The 20,946-nt window shown below is 42.0% G+C and overlaps 1 protein-coding gene across 2 annotated transcripts; it reads right to left on the bottom strand.

The window, feature by feature from the left end:
- Positions 1–1,200: 1,200 nt before the first annotated feature.
- aff3 (AF4/FMR2 family, member 3) lies at positions 1,201–20,168 on the bottom strand. 2 transcript variants are annotated; one of them, XM_008296381.1, is made up of 19 exons: positions 19,937–20,168; positions 18,017–18,061; positions 13,762–13,836; positions 12,559–12,592; positions 12,407–12,464; positions 10,442–10,493; positions 10,084–10,118; positions 9,720–9,915; positions 5,333–7,312; positions 5,088–5,212; positions 4,797–4,962; positions 4,616–4,719; positions 4,389–4,452; positions 2,870–3,006; positions 2,696–2,767; positions 2,485–2,578; positions 2,296–2,345; positions 1,981–2,186; positions 1,201–1,892 (listed from the first exon to the last, which is right to left on the bottom strand). In XM_008296381.1, exons 1-19 carry the CDS (start codon positions 20,006–20,008, stop codon positions 1,771–1,773), a joined length of 3,687 nt encoding a protein of 1,228 aa, XP_008294603.1. In that variant the 5' UTR covers positions 20,009–20,168; the 3' UTR covers positions 1,201–1,770. The 2 variants fall into 2 exon arrangements, with proteins under 2 accessions (XP_008294603.1, XP_008294604.1); XM_008296382.1 differs by having other exon boundaries at positions 5,333–7,282.
- Between the last annotated feature and the right edge of the window lie 778 nt (positions 20,169–20,946).

Genomic DNA, 20,946 nt, shown 5'->3' with positions numbered 1-20,946 from the left:
TTAAGTATTTCCATGTTAAGCTACTTCCATTTCTGCTCTACTATGTATTTGGAGGCAAATATAGTATTTTCTACACCTCTACATTGACTTTAAAGCTTCAGTTATTCAACTAGTTATTGCACAGAATCAAGTTATTAATGTAAAATATAACCTGACAAATAAATGATGCTATGTTTTTGTAGATTAACCAACCCAGCAGCATATAAAGTGATTAGAATCAGCTCCAGCTACAACATCTAAGTGATGTACGCATTAATTAACTAATAATTACAATACAGTAATATACATGACTCTGATGTGGGACATTCTGCATACTGAGTACTTATGTTTTAGGCTCTTTAAGTACATTGTGATGCCAATATTTTGTTTTATATTGTATTAAACAGTAAACAGATGGTCTTGTTTTTATATTTTAGTATATAATACTGTATAATATCTTGCATATATTTTCTTGTTTTTTTTAGTTGCCTTTTTCATTGTTTTACTCTCTTAAGTCATGTTTTATTGTCTTCTTTTACTGTTTTATCATTCTTTTTCAAGGTTTTGTACATTTCTAATGTTTTGCAATGGTACCTTGCAACTCCAGTTTTGAAAGGCGCAGTAGAAATAAGGTTTATTATTAATATTCTGTACTTATACTTAAATCATAGTTTGAATGCAGGACTTTGACTTGTAATTGAATTTTTTTACACTGTATTATTGTCACTTATACTTGGGTAAATGATGGAAAAAGTTATTCTAGTGAATACACCATTCACTGTTTGCAAAATTCCACTCTTCTGTATCCTCTGAGTCACCGCCCACATGCTTCACGATTCAAACAATTAAAAAAAATGAATGAAATAAATGATGCAAAAAGCTGTTTCTGTCTAGCTGTCAGGATAACCACCATCGACTGGATTAACAAGAGTTCCGTAAGCTGGTGATCTGAAGAATCTTTTGTCTCCAGTGAAGTTAGAAGATAAAAATGTCCTGTGTTATGTGCATGACTCATCCTGTGCTCCTGAAGCAGAGCCCAGAAAGCAAACATGTGACTTCTTCAACTTAATCTTTCCTTCATCCAGTTACACCAGCCAACTCTCAAGACATGGAAAAATGCAAAAAAAAATTACTAATTTTTTAAATCCATAAAAAGAAACTTCAGCAGATAAACTCACCAACATTTTTATTCTCTTATATTTTTCCTTTTTTTTCTAAAAACAAATTATCCATCAAATATTGCACAGTAAAAACACATAAAAGTAAAAATATTAGATACTTTAAAAGCAAAAGTCATAACAACCTTCATTAGCAAAAGATGCAGACAAGTTTTCTACTTTGGAGAAAGTGGTATATGACTGATTGGTCGTTTTTCCCCCCAGCATCTTCTCCTGTTTTGGCCCCAGAGAAAAAGTCCAGAATATGAAAAAAGCTTTGTACATACTACAATATGCAAGTTCTTTGAGGTCCTCAGGACATTTGGCAAATGATTAGAGACTTCAATCATCCACGGCACACACGACTCCTCGGATACACCCAGAAATGAGGAAGAAGACGGTGCGTGCGGGTAATCGGTGAGATCGCTTCTTCAGAAGGTTTTGCACACAGTGAGGATCCATATGCATCTCAGCATACTACGAGGATGACAGGCTCTATGAGATTTCATCCAACTTATTGGACAGTAGGTATCAGTGGCGTCCTCTTAGCTGCATAGAGATCCAGAGTTTCGTCTCTTCTACAGTAAATGGTCCTGGAGATCCAGCGCGCAGGTTACAGTAAATCCTCTCCGTGTCAGTTAAGTTTGGCACTGATGCGTATCCACTGAAGAGCCTGTCTGGTGTATTGGACAGCGTGAGCGATGCTACTGTGCAGAGTCAATGGCCCAGACAATGTGTTCAAGTAGTTGAAGAACTCTGTAATGACAAAGGAAGACGGAGCTCCTAAGAAATCTAAAAGTCAGAAATTAGACATTTTTTCAGGATAGTCCGTCACTGCGGGTACCTTTATTCTCCTTTGCGAGGTTGTCCGCCACCTCCCAGTATTCGTAGCTGTACAGGACACTGTTGGTGATGTTCAGGTGGTTTGCTGCCATCTGGTGGATGCGTTGGGGAATGCTTATAAGAGACGCAGAGCTGCTGCCCCTGTGTGAACCACGGCTGATGTGTTTGGCATCAGGTGAGAGTGAAGAAGGGGGTCCTCCTGTATCCCTGGGAGGGAAAACACATGTACGACAGCACGATAGGGATGAGTGACGGTTGGAAAGAAGTCAACTGGAATAAACAGAGAGCCTATAATGCAAAGTTATTATCCACCTACTTCCCAGAGTCATTCCAACAGGGTGGTGTAGTAGGCACTTTGGGAGAACTCTGTAATAGCAACAAAATGAGGCTTATTAAATCATCCACACCTAAATGTTTATGTTCTAGCTGTCCATAAACTAAGAGGAGAAAACAACCCTCCATCTAAATGTAAATAAACACTCAGACTTGTTGTTTTTAGACGCACCTTAAAATAGTCCAGCAGCACTTTGGAGTATTTCAGCGCATGATCCTTCTTTAAACGAAACATCTGCCAGTAAAGGAGGGCAAGGCATCGGAAACTGCGGACACACAAACGCAAGTCAAAGGGACTCACACGGACCACAAATCATCCTCAAAATGCAGGTCCTTCAGCGTGATGAAAGATGTGGCATAAACACAGGAGATGACATACGCACCACAGAACCGCCAGCTGTTTGTCTTCCTGTCTCGCCCCAGGCCCAGAGTGGCTCTTCAGCCTCATTGCATACCTTAAGACACAGGGCTGTTAGCAACGGAGCTGCAGTTCGTGTTTATCTCCATGTCCAAATACAAATTACTCGCATCTGTTTTTGCATCAATGTGTAGTTTACCTAATAAGCTCCACTGTCTCCGAGTACATGGTATAAGGAGACTTTGCCTCCAGTGGCCCTTCCTCCATCGCCTTCCCACATTCCATGAAGGAGAGAGCAGCGTCAACGTAGTTCACAGCCTTCCCGAGTTTGTCCACCTGGAAGGAAAACGCCAGACAAACGCAAAGAGAGGAGTCACAGATGGAAAACTAGTGAAGATCAAAAGAATACGTTAACATTGTATTCAGAAGCAAGACTTGTCTGTTGTCACAGACCATGGAAATTCAGCGTTTTGTGTTGGTAACACTATAAACACACACAGCTGAAAGTCATAAATGGGACTAATCATCATGAGGTTGCTCTGCAGGCTTTTGTGGTTCCAAACAAAAAACAGGTGATTTTTGTACCTATTTGTAGAAGGAAAACAGCACATAATTAACCAATCTGGTGCACTTGGAGAGGGCAGCAGCAGCCTTTATTTGACATGAATACGTTACAGATTTATGAAAAGTTATTTTTTTCCTCATATCCCAGTTGGGGTCAAAGCAGAGTCAGCCGTCGTACAGCGCCCCTGGACGAGGTAGGGGTAAAGGCCTTGCTCAAGGGCCCAACAAGGGCAACACTGGGGTTTGAATGTCCAAGTTTCTCATCAGTAGCCCAGAGCCTTACTAGTTGAGCCACCCCTGGTATAATTGTAACAGTTGTGCAAGCGTAGTTGCTTTGTTTTCACCTTTTGATTCTGTCTGTGTTTGTGTGTGTTTGTTTGTCCTGGAGGCACCTACCGTAGCAGGAATTAACAAAAGGGCAGTTTTGAGTACTCTGACAGGTGTTTATATATCTGTCTGTCTTTGGACAGATCATGTCAACACGAGCATAACCGTGCAAGATGCGGTCACGGAACTTGACAGGTGTTTAACTGAGATGTGGTCTGACCCATGAGTATGGAGTACTCATGTAATAATGTTGTAATCCCTACCGAACAGGCTACTTATGGGTTGGAACACCAACACGCTAGCTGGTGTGATCCAATCACAAAATGTTCTCCAATTCCTCTTCACCCCTGTTACGCCTAGACAGGTCTTTCTGCTCCAGAGGTTTATATATCATTTATCCTCTTAGCAGAAGGTGTTCTTGAAACACTTCTTCCTGGAAAGCACCACATAGCCACTGGTTTATCTAAACCACTACTAAATTATATATTTGAACGCTGTTTTAAAGCTTAGTCTTGTTCCTCAGCCCCACTATTGATTTGCTTATCCTATGTGAAACTATCAAAAGCCAAAAGACCAAAGAACAACACATGCACATAAACTAGCAGACACATGCAGTACACTGCGCGTTTCTCTGTGAAGCACAGAATTATTCCTTGGAAACAAATGTGCTATGTGAGTTCTGATGTTTATATGCTTGTTGAACACTGATGTTAAACTGCTGAATTACAATAAAGGCAAGTATTTGTATTTCCCAAAAGAGTGTTTTTTCAGTGATTGTACAACGTCACTGCCAATAATGTAAACTCCATCAAAGATCAGTGACTCACCATCGCATCAGCACGGTGCTTCATCCTTTTAGCTTCATGTAAGTAGTACTCAGCGTGGTGAGGACTAGGAAAATGACACAAAAACACATGAATAATAACGAAAGTGCAGTACAGAGTGGTGCAGAGTGTTTTTACACTGTCGGTAAGTCACAAGAGTGTCTGCTGTGTGTTTACATGACAAACAGGCAGTGTGGGCTGTGCAGCGATGTCTAAGTATGATTGCTCACGTTTCGTGGTTTGGCACGGTCCCTCGGTGTCCCGCAGGGCCCCAGGACTCGGACGGTGGTTGAGGTTGTCTTGACACTTTTACACACTCCACCTCCATCTTGGGCTGAGCGTACAAAAAGCGGTGAAACAAACCAGCACATTGAGTTGTGATGATCTTAACAAGCAGCTGTTTTGTGTTACCTTTATGGCTGAATCTCTGTTCTTCTCTTTGTTCTTGGGGGTGTTATTCTGCTCTGCAGCCTTTGTTTTGGAGGTAGGTTTGGGGGCCTCGGGGCTCTGGGGCAGGGGAGACAAGGGAGACAGCGGAGACAGTGGCCTCTTATTGTCCAAGTACTCCTCCAAGTACCTGCAAGTACACACATTGCGTTGATGCCAACAACACATAACATAGGACTGAAATTGCACTTTTGGTGCATGCAGCATAATTGCATGCCAATTCTGAGACAAATTGTTTATTGTTGTGTTTCTTACCCATTGTGCGTGGTTTCAGTCACAAGGTTCTCAGCTGTGAGAGATGAGGACTCTGTGTGGCCTGAGAGGTCATTTGCATAAGGAAGGCTTCTCTTGCTTTCTCTGTGTGACACACCATTCTCCAACTGGACACACACGAACACACACATGCAAGCTTTGAAGAGAACGTTTCTGCCTCATAGCTACACATGATAACTTGTAAAGACATTTAACGGAGGAGAAACGTAAAAATGCACATTGTCTACCTTGCGTTTCCTTTTGTTGTCTTTCGTCGGCGTCTCAGGGACAAACAGGTGTTTCATAGCCTCTCTTTGCTTGTCCTTGTTCGGTGCAGAAGAGGAGGAAGAGGAGGGTTTTTTAACAGGGGAATTAGTAGTGCTGTCCGGAACCCTTTTGAGAAGACACAGATCTATGTGCACCACCAGATTCCTCAGTCCTCGCTGGGAGGAAGGTGGGGCTTTTTCACTTCGCCCAAATGGGACCAGGGTGTAGAGTTTTTGCTTCCCTTCACTTGGCTGAATCTGGCTTGGGTTACCTGAGCTGGCTCCTTTGGGCTGCACTACCTTTGGCCTGTTGGCGTCAGGTTTGCTTGGGCTCTGTTGCCCTTTCTTGGTGAGTCTCTTGTGAGAGGTGGAGTCTGCTGGAACTTTGGCGATCGGAGCCTGACATTCAGATTCTGAATCTGAATCTGAGTTGGAAGAGGAAGAGGCCGAGGAAGGTGGTCTATGAGGAGATGGGGAACGTGAAGAAAGAGGATGTGATAGCTCTCTGTCCGCCTCACTTCTGCCTCCCTTTTTTGTCCTCCCCTGATGGTGTGAGTCGTCCTGAAGGCGGTGTCGCTCGCTGCTGGTCGGCCCTCTCTGTTTGGCCTGAACTGTTTGCCATTCGTGTCGGTGTTGCTGCTCCCTCTTCCTCCTGTTTTCCCCACTTGCTGTCTCCTCTCTCCTCCTCTGCCGTTCTAGCGCTGCTTCCGCCTCCTCTTCCTCCTCCTCTTCTTCAGCCGAACTTTGGATCCAGGGACGTCTATGTAGCTGCTCCTCCGCCAGCCTCTTGTCTTCCTTTCGCTCCTGTTTCCCTTGTAGTTTTTCCCTGTGTCTGTCCTCTTTCCTTTCGTGTTTTCTCCTCTCTACTTGGGTCAGATGATTACTTCTGTGGTCCACTTCCTGCTCCTTCGCTTGGGGTTTCTTCTGTGATGATTTTGCGTGATTAACATGCGTAGATGTCGGGGCAGTGACCTCCAAACACTTGGACCTATGCTTTAGACTAGGGCTGGACCGAGGGTTCGACCCTTTGTTGATATTATTAGCAGCTTTAGAGGTAGATTGGGAATGAGAACTGTGAGCAGTGTTGGTTTCACAACTAATGGGAGCTAAGCGCTTTGCTCTTGTGGGACTATGCTGTTGAAATGGAGGCCGGGCTTTGTGGCTGGATCTGCTACTCTGGATTTGCTCAAAATGTGATGTGTTTTTAGCTTTGGGAACCTCAATAAGTGATTTAGGGCTTGAATGAAAAATAGGTTTGGGTCTAGATTTGTAACTTAGACTTTGATTAGAGGATTCAACCACAGAAGCCTTCGACTTGCCTTGGTTTTGATCTTGGTCTCGTGTCGGTCGAGACTTAGGCGTGTGCTGAAGGTGAGTATTACTTGCGGGCTTGATCCTCGTATTAGCGTTAGGCAAAGGAGCAATCCATGGCCTGATTTTTGTCCTATGGGGAGTGCTTGTCGGGCCAGGTTGCGCTTGGTTGTGACTCTGAACCTCAGGGTAGTGACAACCCCTGGAAGGAGCAGGTAAACTGGGACTTGGGCTTCTTGGAGGATCTCTCAGTATAGGGCTAGGGCTACGGCTGACTCTTGGGCTCCCACACGGACTGGGGCAAACACTCGGAACTGGGCTAGGGATCAGGCTATGCCTTGGACTTGGGCTTGGGCTTGGACAAGTGCTGGGGAATGGGCTGGGACTCGGACAGAAGCTGTAACCAGGGCTCGGTAGGGAGCCGTTGTTGTGGCTGTAATTGAACTGTGGGCTGGGAATGGGACTTTGGCTGGGGCTGTATTCCTGATTGCTGTCCCACGACCTGGCTGGAGATGGGGCTCGCTGGGTGTGGGGCGAGAGCAGGCGTCCTGGAATGCTCTGAGAGGGGTCTTGTTCACTCCGGGCAGATTTTTTCTGGGACTTCTTCAGCCATTTATCTAACTGCCAAAGGGCAGCAGAAGGACGGTCAGTCTTAAAGCACACAAAAAAGGCACAACATTGAAAATATTAATTAGAAAACAGATACACTTGAAACTTAGCTGAGAGTGACACACATACACTTGCAGTGGTGGATGAGAGCTAGATATATGGCATTTTAGAAAGGTGAGTGGTTGAAAAGAAGTTAATTCTGAAGCCCAGTCCATGCCATCTTTAAGACACTCACCAAAATTACACTGTCTACCAAAATTAACTATATGCTCTACCCAGATTCCAAAACAAAGAAAATATTCGGCACTCCTCACCACAACCATGACACCATTAATGACTCAGCTGCGATCAACGGTCATGTGAGAAAAATTCTGAGACATTTTGGCTGAACTGCAGGCTGTGTTTACACAGAGCAGATGGAGGAAAGTCTGGAAACAAATTAAAAGTTTAAGTAGTAAAACATCTAAAGAATGCAGAGTCACCATTTTCCCCCAGTACTGGTAACACTTGTGGGCACTTAGAAAAATGTTGTGCATGCATCCGGGCTTTTTAAAATGTTTGTAAAGAAAAAAAAAAAATCTTGTGTTTTTTCATGATTTATGGTATTATAACTGTGTCACACTGCACAGACAACATTCTTGAGTTCCCTCTATTTCTAGTCATGGTTGTGTTGGTTCTATAGAGATGCAGGATTTCATATTGCAGTGAAAAGGAGCTCTAAAAATGTCACAGGAGCAAAACAACACAGAGAAACTGCCTAGGGTTCAGGGGGTTCACGCACGGCTTTCAGGTCAGTCTTAAATGTTCAAAAGCTGCAATCTGACAGCAGGAGTCCATAAAAATTCTGTCAACCTGTTTTAATTGAAATGAACCTAATGCAAATGCATCTTGAAACAAGAAAGTCCATCCCTAAAAAGTGATTTGTACTGTATTTTGATTTGTGTTGAAAAAGGTTAAAATGATATTTTTTATTTACAGCTAAATATATTTGAAGGCAAGCGGTTATGACTCAGTTATAGAATAAGGTCATCATTTGACACTAGACTAATCTGACATAACAAAATACTGGCAACTGAAATATTGCTCAAGTAAAATACAAGTATCTCGAAATTGCTTTTAATCACTTAATCCTACATTTAACCAAGTTGAGGAATCACAGATGAATCAACGTCTCCACATTCTCACCGAACCCGCTAAATGACAACACAGTCACTGCACAGAAACACCTCACTAGCTCAGCTGCTTTATAACCTATTTAAATGTCAGAAGACAGGTTTTGGATATGATTCATGCCCAAAAAAACGTAGATTCCAGCTGACATTATAACCTCCTTTCAGTAGCCTACTTGCTACATGGACTCAGTCACACCAGACTCACACTCTGTGCTTACAGTGGCTCAACCCCCATCCAATTATGCCAAATGACTCACATAATGTTTGCTTCACAGCTAACCATAAGAATGAGAGGAACACATGAGAAAGCAGAGAGTTTTTTTTTTTTTCACTCTAATACAAAACAGAGAGGGTACTCACGGCTCGAGAGCAAACTTCTTTCTCTTTTACGCTTTTCTCTTTTTCTGTCTTAGCTGACCAGGAACTAAATTAAACCCTCTACTCCTCAAGTCAAACACTGACCCCCGCCCGCCACCCGCCCTCCCTCCCCTCATCCCTCGCCCTCTTTCCAGTGAAGACACTGCATCTCTTGTACCGTCTCGGCTGCCCTCCCCTCCTGCTTTTTCTGTCCCTCCCTTTTTCTCTCACTACCTGGAACTCTGGATTTGCTGCTTCCACAAATCCAACCCCCAGTCCTTTTTTTCCTTGGGAGACACTCAAACACTCCGGGTAAATGAAAAACACATGGCGTGCACCCCCCACAAACACACGCCTCCCCCTCCCTCTCTCCGGCTCTATAGGGGCCCAATGTGGTGCATGTTTAGCGATACAGTCTGCTGTGTCGTACAGGGCCTTCCATTCATAAAAGAGGAGCAGGTTTCCCCTTCATTGCCCATATAAACCAAACCCCCACAAAGCCCCGCACCTCCAAAAACCTACTGTGCTCAACACCTCTAATCAGTCGGTATCTGTTTTGAAATAGTAAAACCCAACTGCTCCACGTTCTCCTGTGCATTACTGTTATGAGAATGAACTCTCGTCGTAGATGTGAACTCAAGACTTCCACCTCCTGAGGGTTTTCCTCTTTAAGACCTGGCCTTGTTGACATGACACCAAGGCACTAATTCCCAAAGCTACCTCTGCCCCTCAACCTCCAATCCTCCTCCTCCTCCTCCACTCCAACTCACATACATTCCTCATTCCTCTGTCCCTCCCCACACCTGCCATCGACTGCCTCCAGGCCACCGCTCCCCGTGGAGAATTCACCCAAAGGCACACAAACAGAGCGAGACACAAGCAGAGAAGATATAGAAAAGCAGGAGAGGAGCTTTTCGTACCTCCTTGTTGCGGCACCGCGGCTGCGTGTCGGCGGGCGACGCGGGATCTGGGTGAACCTCTGGACTCCGGCTCGGGCTCCGGGAATGAAGGCTGCTGCTGCTGCTGCCCGACTCGGCGGTGGAGTCTGAACCTGAAGAGTCCGAGCTGGAATGTCTCACCCGCCTGCCATTTGTGTGTGCTCGCTGTGCTGACAGGCTGTCAGTCAACACACACATAAACATCAGAGAGGGGTCAGTGGAGGTACACGGCCGAGGGGGAGCGCACGTACTGTTGTTGTTCGCACAGTTTAACTTAGACTTACAGACAAACACTCATAAAAATAACTGAAAAACATCCACAGATCATTTCCACAATGACCAGTACCTGTGTCTGTCCCAAGAAGCTGAGTCATGAATCGCCTTTAGGGAAAGAAAACAGAAACGTATCATTCACAGCTGCAGCAAAGAAGAACGTCTTGCTACACTCAGTGCGTTACCTCTACTGGTTGATTGTCTTCACATACTTGGCATATGGGTGTGTGAGCACAGCATTAAACACTACCAGAAAAACAGGCATCCTTCAGGAGGAGCTGCCAAACACTGGCTGTGATTTATTTCTTTTTCTTTTATTTGCACTTTCTCTTCCTTCCTTTTCATGCTTTTTCATTGAACACCATCTAATCAGCTTGGATCAGAGCTACTGATAAAGAAGTTAATATTATAGGAAGAGAAGTTTGTCCTACCCTTTGAGTGTCATCATCGTCGCTGCTCAGCTTCAGGTCATCGGCAAGCATGCTGGAAACAAACAGACACACAATCAAGTGCCGAACCAATAAGTCCACATATACACGAAACCTAAATAAATTAACAAAGCGCATTTAATGTGGTCAAACACATCACGGCTGATAAACAATCTGATGTTATATGCATAAGTTCAATGTATCAGATCAGTGAATCCCAAGTTTTTAACCCTTGTAAGTCATCCTAAGAAAGCTCCTTGTCATCATTAGAAATCACACCTAAAATAAGTATGACTGTCCACTCGAGTTGTCTTGATACCAGATTTTCACTGTACAATTGTTGTGGCCACAACAATTTATAATAACAGTTTAATCTATAGTTAATAAAATTTTTAAAAAAGTATCATTCAAATTAATCTTTATTGTTTATTGTGTGTTTTGTTCCCTTTCTGGCAAATAAAGTACACTCAAAATACAAGTGTAGGTTGAGTGTGTGACCATAACTGTACTGTACAGCTCTATCACTGTGTGTGTATTTAACAAAATGTCAATACTTAAAAAAATAAATAAATATTGCACTCATCCTCAATATCGGTATATTCCAACACCCTAAATAAGATTAAAGTTTTCCTTAAACATGGCCACATAGAGGAAGTTTCTTTAGGTTTTGAAAATATGCAGTCTGTCTATTTATTCATCTAATCCACTGATGACATATTGCAGAAAAGGAAAAAAAGAAATAAATACCAGAAATCCCCAAAATTACACTTATCACAGCTAGAAACTGTTAAAGCAGAAGAATCATTGGATTTTCAACTTTCTGATGGTCCATGAAGTACTCATCAATAAAATAACTGCGGCATGGTTCTCAAAAAGTATTCGGAAGAGCAAGTTCCCAACAAGTGGTTTTATACATTCAGCATGGGAAAATATCTTTCTAGCGTTGACGTGCAGACTAGTGCGTGTCTAGTTTGTAGACGCCGTAAAAGTGCAAGCAGTAAAATATTTATAGTATGTTTTCCAGTATTGGCAACACCTTTGTGCTGTTGGGTAAATGCTATAGATATTGATTCCATGCTTTTTCAAATTTGTGTAAAATAAATATTCAATAAAATTAAATTTTTATTTTTTATTTTTTTATGACTTGGCAGGATAACTTTGATAGATTGCAACCAAAAACAAAAAACAACATTTGAGTCCTCTCTACTTCTATCCATGGCTGTGCGTGTTGTTTCGACAGAGTTGCATGACTTTATATTGCAGTAAAAGATAAGCTCACAGTGACTAAAACTGTCACAGAAAACTATTTTAGGGTTAAATTAAAATTTCAAGCCAATTACAGTATATTTCCAAAACGGATACAGTCTGTTCTCAAAACTAAACTAATTTTGCTTCTTTAATTTATAATGAGTTGTGCTGAGGCCTGATGATTCTTCTGTTTTGACCTTGCTAAGACACATAACTGAACATGTTTCAATTAGATTACAAAAACAATCCTCAAGTGTGTGAAAAAAAAAGACCCTTTCTAAACATTTTTTGAGAAGTTAACAAAAGAAACTGTTGCGTTACATAACAAAGGCTCTGAGATAATGTGAGACATGCAGTTGGCCTACACGGCTGAACATGTGTTTCACATTAAAAGGAGGATGTAAAAAGTTAACAAACAGGAGCACATCGGTCTCCACTGACAGCCAGCAGGAATGTTAAGTGACCTCTGACCTGACCTGCAGCCTGTAACACTGTTAGCTGACCGACCTCATAAGTCTACGTTCCTTCACTCTCTCGCTCCCCATCATTCAGGCTTTTATTGTGGCGGCTCACACGATGAGGCTCATAACACATTCTAAAGAAGTTGCTGAGATGAGCACATCAATAACGTGAGTGTTGTATTTTATCGCCTGTGAGAGTACCACAGCAGCTCAGGTTTGGTGACACCGGGTGGATCGTGTTTCCTCGTGTCCCACTTACGATTTGTGAGGTGCCACATGAGGGTGACGGGCCATTCGAGGCTGAGCATCCCCTCGGCCTGATGGAGATCAGAAACCATATATTTAAGGATAACCAGTTGAAAATTATTGCACAAACCAGATATGCAACCTAAAAAGTGAGAGAATACATACTTTGTCTTTGTTGTGTTGTTGGCTGTTTCGCATCCTGTGGAAAGAAGAAAGATTGTCGGTAAAATCTGTATTTGAACAGTTGTAACAATTGCCCTCCTACAAATTAACACAAGAAATCTGAACTGATAGAGCAGAACCAGGCTTTTGTTTTTCTCCCTACACATTCCTCTTCCTTGTGAAAACCACAAAAATAATCCGCAATGCACTGTCAAAAATAAATAAACAAAATTATGCTTAAAAAAAACAAAACAAAAAAAAAACAGAACAACTACAAAAAAAACCATAAACCCCTGAAATCCTGCCGGCAAGGTTTCTTAAAAAATATGTAAAAAAAAAATGGTGGAATGCTGTAACATTTAAAAACTGCAAAAATAGTGAAAAATATCTGTAAAATATTTATATTTTTTGCAGATTTAAATACAGTTAAAATAGTGTATTTTTACAGTCAAAAATTTGGGCTGGAGGTTGAGACAATTAAAAACATATTTAGCATTTTTCAGTCTTTTTAATATATGTCAACATAAATAGTTTCTCTGTCAAATATTGGAAGATATATGTGTAAAATACTATTGTCGTTGTTGTTGTTTTGCTTATTTAAACATTTTACAGTCAAATATTGTAGAATTAAGAATTTCCATTTGTAAAAATACAGATTTTTGATGTTATTTTCCGTTCGAGCCTTTTAAGTTTATTTTTTAAAGTTAAAATTTGTTGTTGTTGTTTTTTTATCTGGGATTTGATCAGTTATTATACGCAATTTCAGAAAACAGGGAAAATCTGTAAAATCATAGCAAGTAGTTTAAAAAACTGTGTTAAAAACTGTTTAAAATGTTCTTTTTCATGAGCACCACTCAGCCTCCCAGTGTTTACTTCAGAGATTTGGGTGCGCTACGCTAGAGGCTAATGTCTCTGTAGTCTCAATCATCCAGTTCAAGCAGAGATGAGGAACGGGCCCCAAGAAGTCTGAGAATCTCATTATTTTAACTCTCTACCCACATTGTTCAAGTATATATTGAAACTTGGAGTCCAAACCAAACTAACACGAACTCAAGTGACATCAGCTTAGCAGACTTTCCATATTATATATAATAGTACTCAGAAACACCCGTAAACAGACTTTATAACATCATCTGTGAATTTTTCTTTTAAATACCAAAGATAAGAAACACACACACACTTACAGAGACCCACAACCACACATACCTTAGAGTTATAGAGGATTCGCTGGGCCTGGTCACCCCCTAAGGCTTGCTGGGATGGCCAGGACTGAGTCATGTCCTGTGCAACAGAAATGAGGGGTCAAAGGTGAATGGTGAGATGCCACTGTGATTGATGAAAACATACAAGACATCCTAAACCTGCCACTGGAACTTTCTTCATTTAGAAATAAACTTCCGTTTCCACGTGTACAGTGCAGACGGCCACATTTGACAGCTGGCTCTCATTAGCAGCACTGTTCCTCCCCACCAGGGGGAGTGAGTCTGGCTGTGAATGTAGGACTTAGCTTTGGCTTCTAGTGTAGGCTGAGAGATGTGGATCTCACACTTCAAGTGGTTGTGGTGAGTCAGTCAATGTGTACAGTAAATTAGAAACCGCAGCTCATCAGAGCTGCTACATAAACAGGTGCAACAGCAGCTCATTCACAATGTGTGATCTCACAGACTTGAAAACACACCTGATTTCACATTTTAAGGAGAACAAACCAAGGAATCACTGAGCTACTGAGTGTTTCCAACTTCAACATCCTCAAAGGTGTGCAATCAGCAAATCAGAACACAAGAAAGCTCATCACAATATTTGTTGCTTGAAAGACGGCCCCGGGGAAGAGGAGCATAGACGACGTCAGGTGGACTCAAGCTGCAGCATGTAAACCTCAGTCCCCGGTGCAACGGTTACAACCGCAGGACGGCTGCAAGGTAGAATCAGAACTGAACTGCTTAGATACTTTGTGGAACAACTCAAAAGAAAGCAGTTAAAGGCAGCATCTATCCAGCCCTCCATCATGAACTGCTTTAGGAAACACTGATTCAACATTTACACAGTCTAAGATCTTTGCCTCACTTCTGCTATATGCAGCAATGTCAACTGTTTTGGCTGAAAAGTGTTTGTGCTCGTGATTGTACCGGGGTTTACATGAATGAGGACATCAACATTTCCTGTTTGCAGCTTCTTAAAGGTGAAGATCTTGCTACTTTTGACTTCCTTCTGCTGCCCATTGAACACATTTAAGCCAAATATGCAATTCTTGGACACATCTTCAAGTTTGGGTCATTTGTGACTGACATTTGTAAATATTTTTGAAACTTCACAAACTAATTTTGTTTGTAATTATATGCACTGACTAATAATGTAAATTCTACTTTTGAAGCTGTCCAAAATAAACCCTTTCAACTCATACCTAAAAAGAAAAGTTGGATTGCATTTCTCTTATCAGCAGTGCAACAGCAATATGATGCATTTTAATGGGTGCAGCTCATTGGTCATGAGTCTCTTTTTGATCTTTTAACAAAAATCTAACATTCCAAGATAGGATAAGAGGCATTTATCATAAAAACCCATCTGCCATCTTCCAACCAGTATGATTGTCTTCTTGTCTGTAAGTGGTTTCTTGATGCAGATTATTATCCACACATACAAAACTAAAAATAGGCTGATATAAGCTTGGCAGACGTGTGCGTTCTCTCAGCGTTTTCAGTTCTGACAGTATTTACTAAAACATGATTTAAAAGTAATGTAAATGATAATGTGCACGTGTCGACGCTCGTCCTGAGGTAACATGTCAGAGTCTGCGTCGCGTGATCATACACCTGGACTGTTATGAGCATGCATCTCATTTCTTATTTGTTCTCTCCGCACAGCACTCCAGAGGAAAGCAGTCACATGGAGAAAGCGCTGCGTCCACAGCACACTGTCTTCGCTCTGATTATAATCTCTTCTGATTAGATTGCCCGCAGTCACATTCAGACAAACCAGACCTCATGGATGCTGAAAAACTGGCCTGATTTTGTACCGTTCATTTACCATTTTAGCATGATCTGATTCTTCGGCTGTGTAATAATGCGAAAACACAGGATTTGTTCCGTCAGTGATGTGTACGCGTGCACCCATCACTGAGCAAAGGAGGGCACGAGGTTGCTCGACTGCTGCAAGAGTGAGCAAGCTCCGGAAAAGGTCACGTTTCATCAGCTCTGATGTCTGACGATTGGTGTGGTTGGTGGGCTGAGCGCAGATCAGAATGTGCAGTAACAGCAGATCGTAAAGAAATCAATTAATATTTTGAGAAATTTGCTCTTTTTAAAGTTTCTTTCTGAGTGTTAGCTAAGAAGATTATTACCATTTTCATACATATCTGGCTACAGACAGTAGCTGGTTAGCTTAGCTTAGCATAAAAGCTGGAAACCGGGGAAATCATCTGTGCAAAGGAACAAAACCCACCAAAAATAGACACATTGTGATTTTACGGTGGGATTATGCGCTGGACAAACTGTATTAGAAGTGTACGCAGGCAACTTTTCTTGTGCTTTCCCCAGACTTTCAGATGATTTCTTTAACTCTTGCAGGAGTCTGATCTGAGGGTATTTATTTTATTCAACGACTAAAATAGATTTCTAAGAAGACACATTTTTATGAACCCAGCAGATGATCTCTAAATCTCCTCTCTTCCTCTTCTCCTCCTCCCTCCATAGTAAAGCCCTGGAGGGCGAGTGTTTCCTCTCTCTGCTCATCTTTTCACTTCATTATCTCTCCTCCCTCAGTCACAAAGGACACAGCACCAGCCCTCAACCCTTTCCTCTGCCAACAACAACAAGGTCTCCCAGGTGGAGCATTATGTGTTGCTATCTTCCTCCCACCTCTTTCTCTGTATCTGCTCGTATATTGTTCTGCCCCTGCTCTTCGCCCCACACTGCTGGCAGGACGTAGGGAAAAAACAGAAAACATGACACGAAAAGAAAGAGGACCAATGGGCCGCTGAGCACAGAATAAGACATTTTTTGGGGATTTGAAATTATGAGTCAACCAGAAAATTAATCTGCTCCTGGTCTCGCACAGTCAGACCATTCTGTGCTGCAGAATGATCTGACTGCACCAGGCTGTTATTCTGCTATAAGCTGGGGAAAAAACACTGGCTTGTTTGTAGAATAAGGCTGCAATGACAGCGTTCCTGCAAAATAGTGACATGGGGAATTGTTTTGACGGAACATTTGCACGCAGGCAGGCCAGTGCTGTCATTAGAATGGATAATTCGCAGGAAAAAAAAACTATCAGAGCTGCCTTACTGCACAATCCAAATCCTCGGCAGAAATAATTTCTTCTGTGTGCTAGGCGAGCCTGGAGGTTGTTGGGATTTTGAAAACATGCTGATAGAAGAAGAAGAGGAGAAAACCACATAAGTTGTGCAGGCTTCTATCTGCAGCCGACATCTGGTGAGTCAGACTCTTCTGCAATTATTATCATCCTCAGCTAATAGCAATGGTAGTTTTTTCATGTGAAGATGCTAAACATTCTCTGCTTCTGACTTTTGCACTGGGAAGATTTGCTTTTTTCTCCAGCTTATAAGAACATAATACAAGGTTTGTGGTTACGGCGTCTCAGTGTGAGGATTTGCTGCTTCTGTGCGTTTTATATTCTTTCAAACTGAATGGTTTTGGTCAGACAGAACATGGCATCTGAAGATATCACGTTGGATTAGAGAGTAACTCATGATACGACACTATCACGATATATGTACAGTAACGATGGTATCACGATACAGCGATACTTGATGAATTTTAAAGATGATGCATAACGATACCTGTGCAAATGAAGAACAACATATTTATTCACTGCATTCACTGTGTGTATTTTCTTTCCTCGGCTGTCCACACAGTCTGCCATTTCCCCCCACTGTGAGTTACTTTTTCTTCACCACAGGTTTAGTCACTAATCTACTTTCACTCATTGCTTTGAGCTACCAAGAGCAGTCATAAAGTTGTGTCTCTAGTAAGTCAAACTGGTGCATGGAATCCTGCATGTTTTACTAATAAAAATGATAACTGGTGCCAGTGCACCCAAAAATATAAAGTGATATATTGCCATATCAATATCTTGTCTCTCCCCTACCTTACATTTTAGAAAATACAGAAGGTATCTTTCACTGTTTTCCTCATTTTGCATACTGTGCATGGGTTCATTCACAAATGAGAAAAAAATAATCTGCAGATGAAATGATAATGCAAATTAAATGTAAGCATCAGCTGCAGCCCCTGTGAGCTTCTGCTGGTGTTTCCTCCTTTAAGAACTCATGTGCCGTAATCAGTCTGTTGAGTTTAAAGACTAAAACTTGCCAGAAATTAAATGCAGCTGCTTTAGAAAGCACAAAACCACACTCGCAACATGAGGCAATTCATGTAGTGAGACAGTGGTTCAAAGTAAATATGCTTTTTTTTTTTTTTTTTTTTTAAAACAACAAATTTCCTACCTCGAAAATGTCTTTGGCACAGCTGCTGTGTTGGCTTCTTGTTACCTGTGCAAACAGAACAATGGACATATTTGTGAATGAGGAAAACGCTGCAGGAAGTCAAGGCTGACAGTTACCCAGCTGGAGGTTTAAAGCAGTCCAGAGCAACAGATGCAGGTTTAGTTCTCAACTAGTCGAGCACATGGAGAAAGAGTGACCGTTAATTGCGCACACAAACTATTTTTGAGCATCTTAGTTTGAGTAAAGTGCATTGTGGGTATCTCATTTGAAATGAGAGATTCAGCGCACATTTCGCTTATTGATAAATATAGCAGCGCACATGTACCCACATACAGAGTCAGTACACACAATAAATGCATAAAGTCATGTCTTTCACCAGCCGTTGCAAAGTTTCGGTCTCAGTCACAAAGACATTCGCACAGTTAGAAAAATCACCTTCGGCATACTTCTTCCCGCCTTTTTAACCGCCGCATTCAAAAGTCGGTGCAGCACTTTACTGTACACCGTACAGTCCCACACACGCGCAGTAATTGTGAGAGGTTTTTGAAGCATGTTGATGACTCATATCTTAGAAATCACAGCTGCAGATGATCAGCCGGATGCTGATTCTGTTGCAAGCAACTTTCTGTTTCCATGCATGTTAGGTAACCCCACTCACTCTCCCTGTGTTTCTCTCTCCCTCCCCCATGTTTCTCCTTTTATCAACAATTCAGGTCACAATTTACATTCACCTCTTCAACCCAGACCCACGTTGCTCAAGTACGAAGACAAAGGACAAATTCTTTATATTACTCTCACCTCCCCATCTGTGTAACTGTGTCTATGTGGGAGTGTGTTTCATTCTGACTGTGAGTTTAGTTTCTTTTTTGTTCGTGTGTGAAAGCAGATTATCCTGATCCTATCAAACTCTTATTACATTCATCTGGTTTTGTTTTACTTTATGTCATTCTGAAGCCGCACAGTTTCGTGTAGTTCTCATCTGCTGAGCGTATACCTTCTGGTTGTAGACGTTTACACAGTTTCTTATAATCTACACTTGATTTTAATTTTGGTGATTTGCCATTTGAGCAGCACAAGAAGCGCTAGAAAATTTGTGTCGTCCAACATGCGTGCGCGTCTCTTCTTGCACGCATGACTCACTAAGATCAGTGTCTGAGTGGTTGCAGTCTGAGAGCCTGCGGATGGAAAACAGTGTGTGTGTGTGTGTGTGTGTGAAAACTGTCTGATTATTACAACCACAAGGCAGATATGAGGCCGTAGGCACTGAATGAAAAACATAAACACAGACAAGTCAGTGTTTTAACTCCCCGTGGCGGTGCACGGGCAAAAAAAAAATCTGTCCTGTTTCATCGGTTTACACTTACATGGCCCTATTAGTGTGAATACTATCATGTGCAAAGTGTGTTCACACATCCGTGCCCACTCTGCTCTGGTGCAATACCCAGATGAGTGAAACCCCTCGGGGCCAAACAAAACCACAACCCATCACAACACCTGCAACAAGCAGCATGCAAGCCAGCTACACTAGTAAACACCTGTTACATTCTTTGAGTATCAGCAATTACTGGAGTTATGCTCGATTATAAGGCTATTCGCAGCACTTCCATCTGTGCTGAGTGCTTCAAGAGAACTGTTTATCATCTTTATGAAGACAAAATGTTTCCAATACAATGTGAAGAACTCAGATTATGTCTCATATTTCTTCATCGAGCTCTAAGTATGGCACAGATAATCATAAAATTCCTGAAGATCCTTTAAAGTACACATAGGTGACTTTGATAATACACAAATCTGATGCAACTATAACACCAACAGCCAAACCACTACCATGGAAGCATCTATTCTATGGAGCAAATTCACACAAAGGTAACTCACTGTATCTCTAACTAGGCTACATGCCCTCCCTCCTCCTCCTCTCACCTGAGAATAGGCGCATCGGAGCAGAAAGCAGACAATGGAAAGTTTCCCTTTGCCACCGAGGACAGTAGGCATGGTTCCTGGCTGGTCAGAGCTCTCCTCCGGTGTCCATGCCAGTGAGGAGACGCGTCAGTGGATGCGGTGCTTGTCCCCCCCTCCCCGGCCGTGACGCTGGCATCGGTCCGTGGGTCCTCCGCCGTGGATCCTCCGTGCAGCAGCTGCAGAGTCTGTGTGTGTGTCACTGAGGGAGACGGAGGGAGATGTAGGCGGGCCGGGAACGTCACCGATGACACACACGCAGCGCTCACGCAGGGAGATCACGACTCCGACGGGCCCCGAAGATGTTCGACGCTGTGTTGGTTTGAAACGCGTTGATTCCGATATCAGAGCGTCTAAAAATAGACTGTGGGACACTCAGTGATGTGGTCAGGTTTACGACACTCAGTGAAGCTCTCAGGGAGGCAGCTAGGAATGATGGAGGGGCCCCGAAACCTGCATTAATTGATTTTGGTCACTTGGGGCAGCGAGCAGTGAACGCAACACGAGACAGTTTTTATTAAACATCAAGAAGGATTAACTGGGCAGCATGTGTTAAATATAGGAACATACTTTATTACGAAATATAATGTAGTTCTGATACAAAATGTAAAATAATAATAATATTTTTTTAAATTATTTTTTTCTACAAATCACTGTTATTTTCCCAGTCTTGTTAAATTACCAATAAAATCACATCACAAATCTCACTACATCTTAACTTAAGTTTGAAAAACAAACAAACAAAAAACTCCAAACCAGACCACCACTGTAAACAACCTCGGCATTAAAAAAATAAATACATAAATCTGTATTTTTAGAAATGGTCCTTCAACCGTTTACATTTGGCCATAAAGTAATTTAATCTTTTTTTTTTTTTTTAATGAGGCAAATAAACTATGTATATTGAGGTAATTGAGGTACATTGAGGACTGACTTTTTTAAAAAACTGTTTCAACCTGGAGTCTCTGCATTTT

Source organism: Stegastes partitus, unplaced genomic scaffold (assembly GCF_000690725.1).
Source record: "Stegastes partitus isolate 25-593 unplaced genomic scaffold, Stegastes_partitus-1.0.2 Scaffold1125, whole genome shotgun sequence".
NCBI classification, from domain to species: domain Eukaryota; kingdom Metazoa; phylum Chordata; class Actinopteri; family Pomacentridae; genus Stegastes; species Stegastes partitus.
Note: the sequence above shows the minus strand (reverse complement) of the source record. Positions and strands in the feature narration are given on the sequence as shown.

Bases quoted from the DNA above. Each gene is read 5' to 3' on its own strand.
- aff3 (XM_008296381.1), bottom strand. From the start codon at position 20,008: ATGCCTACTGTCCTCGGTGGCAAAGGGAAACTTTCCATTGTCTGCTTT. The intron at 13,837-18,016 runs GTAGGAAATTTG...TCTGTTGCACAG, and splicing joins GTGCCAAAGACATTTTCGAG to GACATGACTCAGTCCTGGCC. The intron at 12,465-12,558 runs GTATGTATTCTC...GATCTCCATCAG, and splicing joins AACAACACAACAAAGACAAA to GCCGAGGGGATGCTCAGCCT.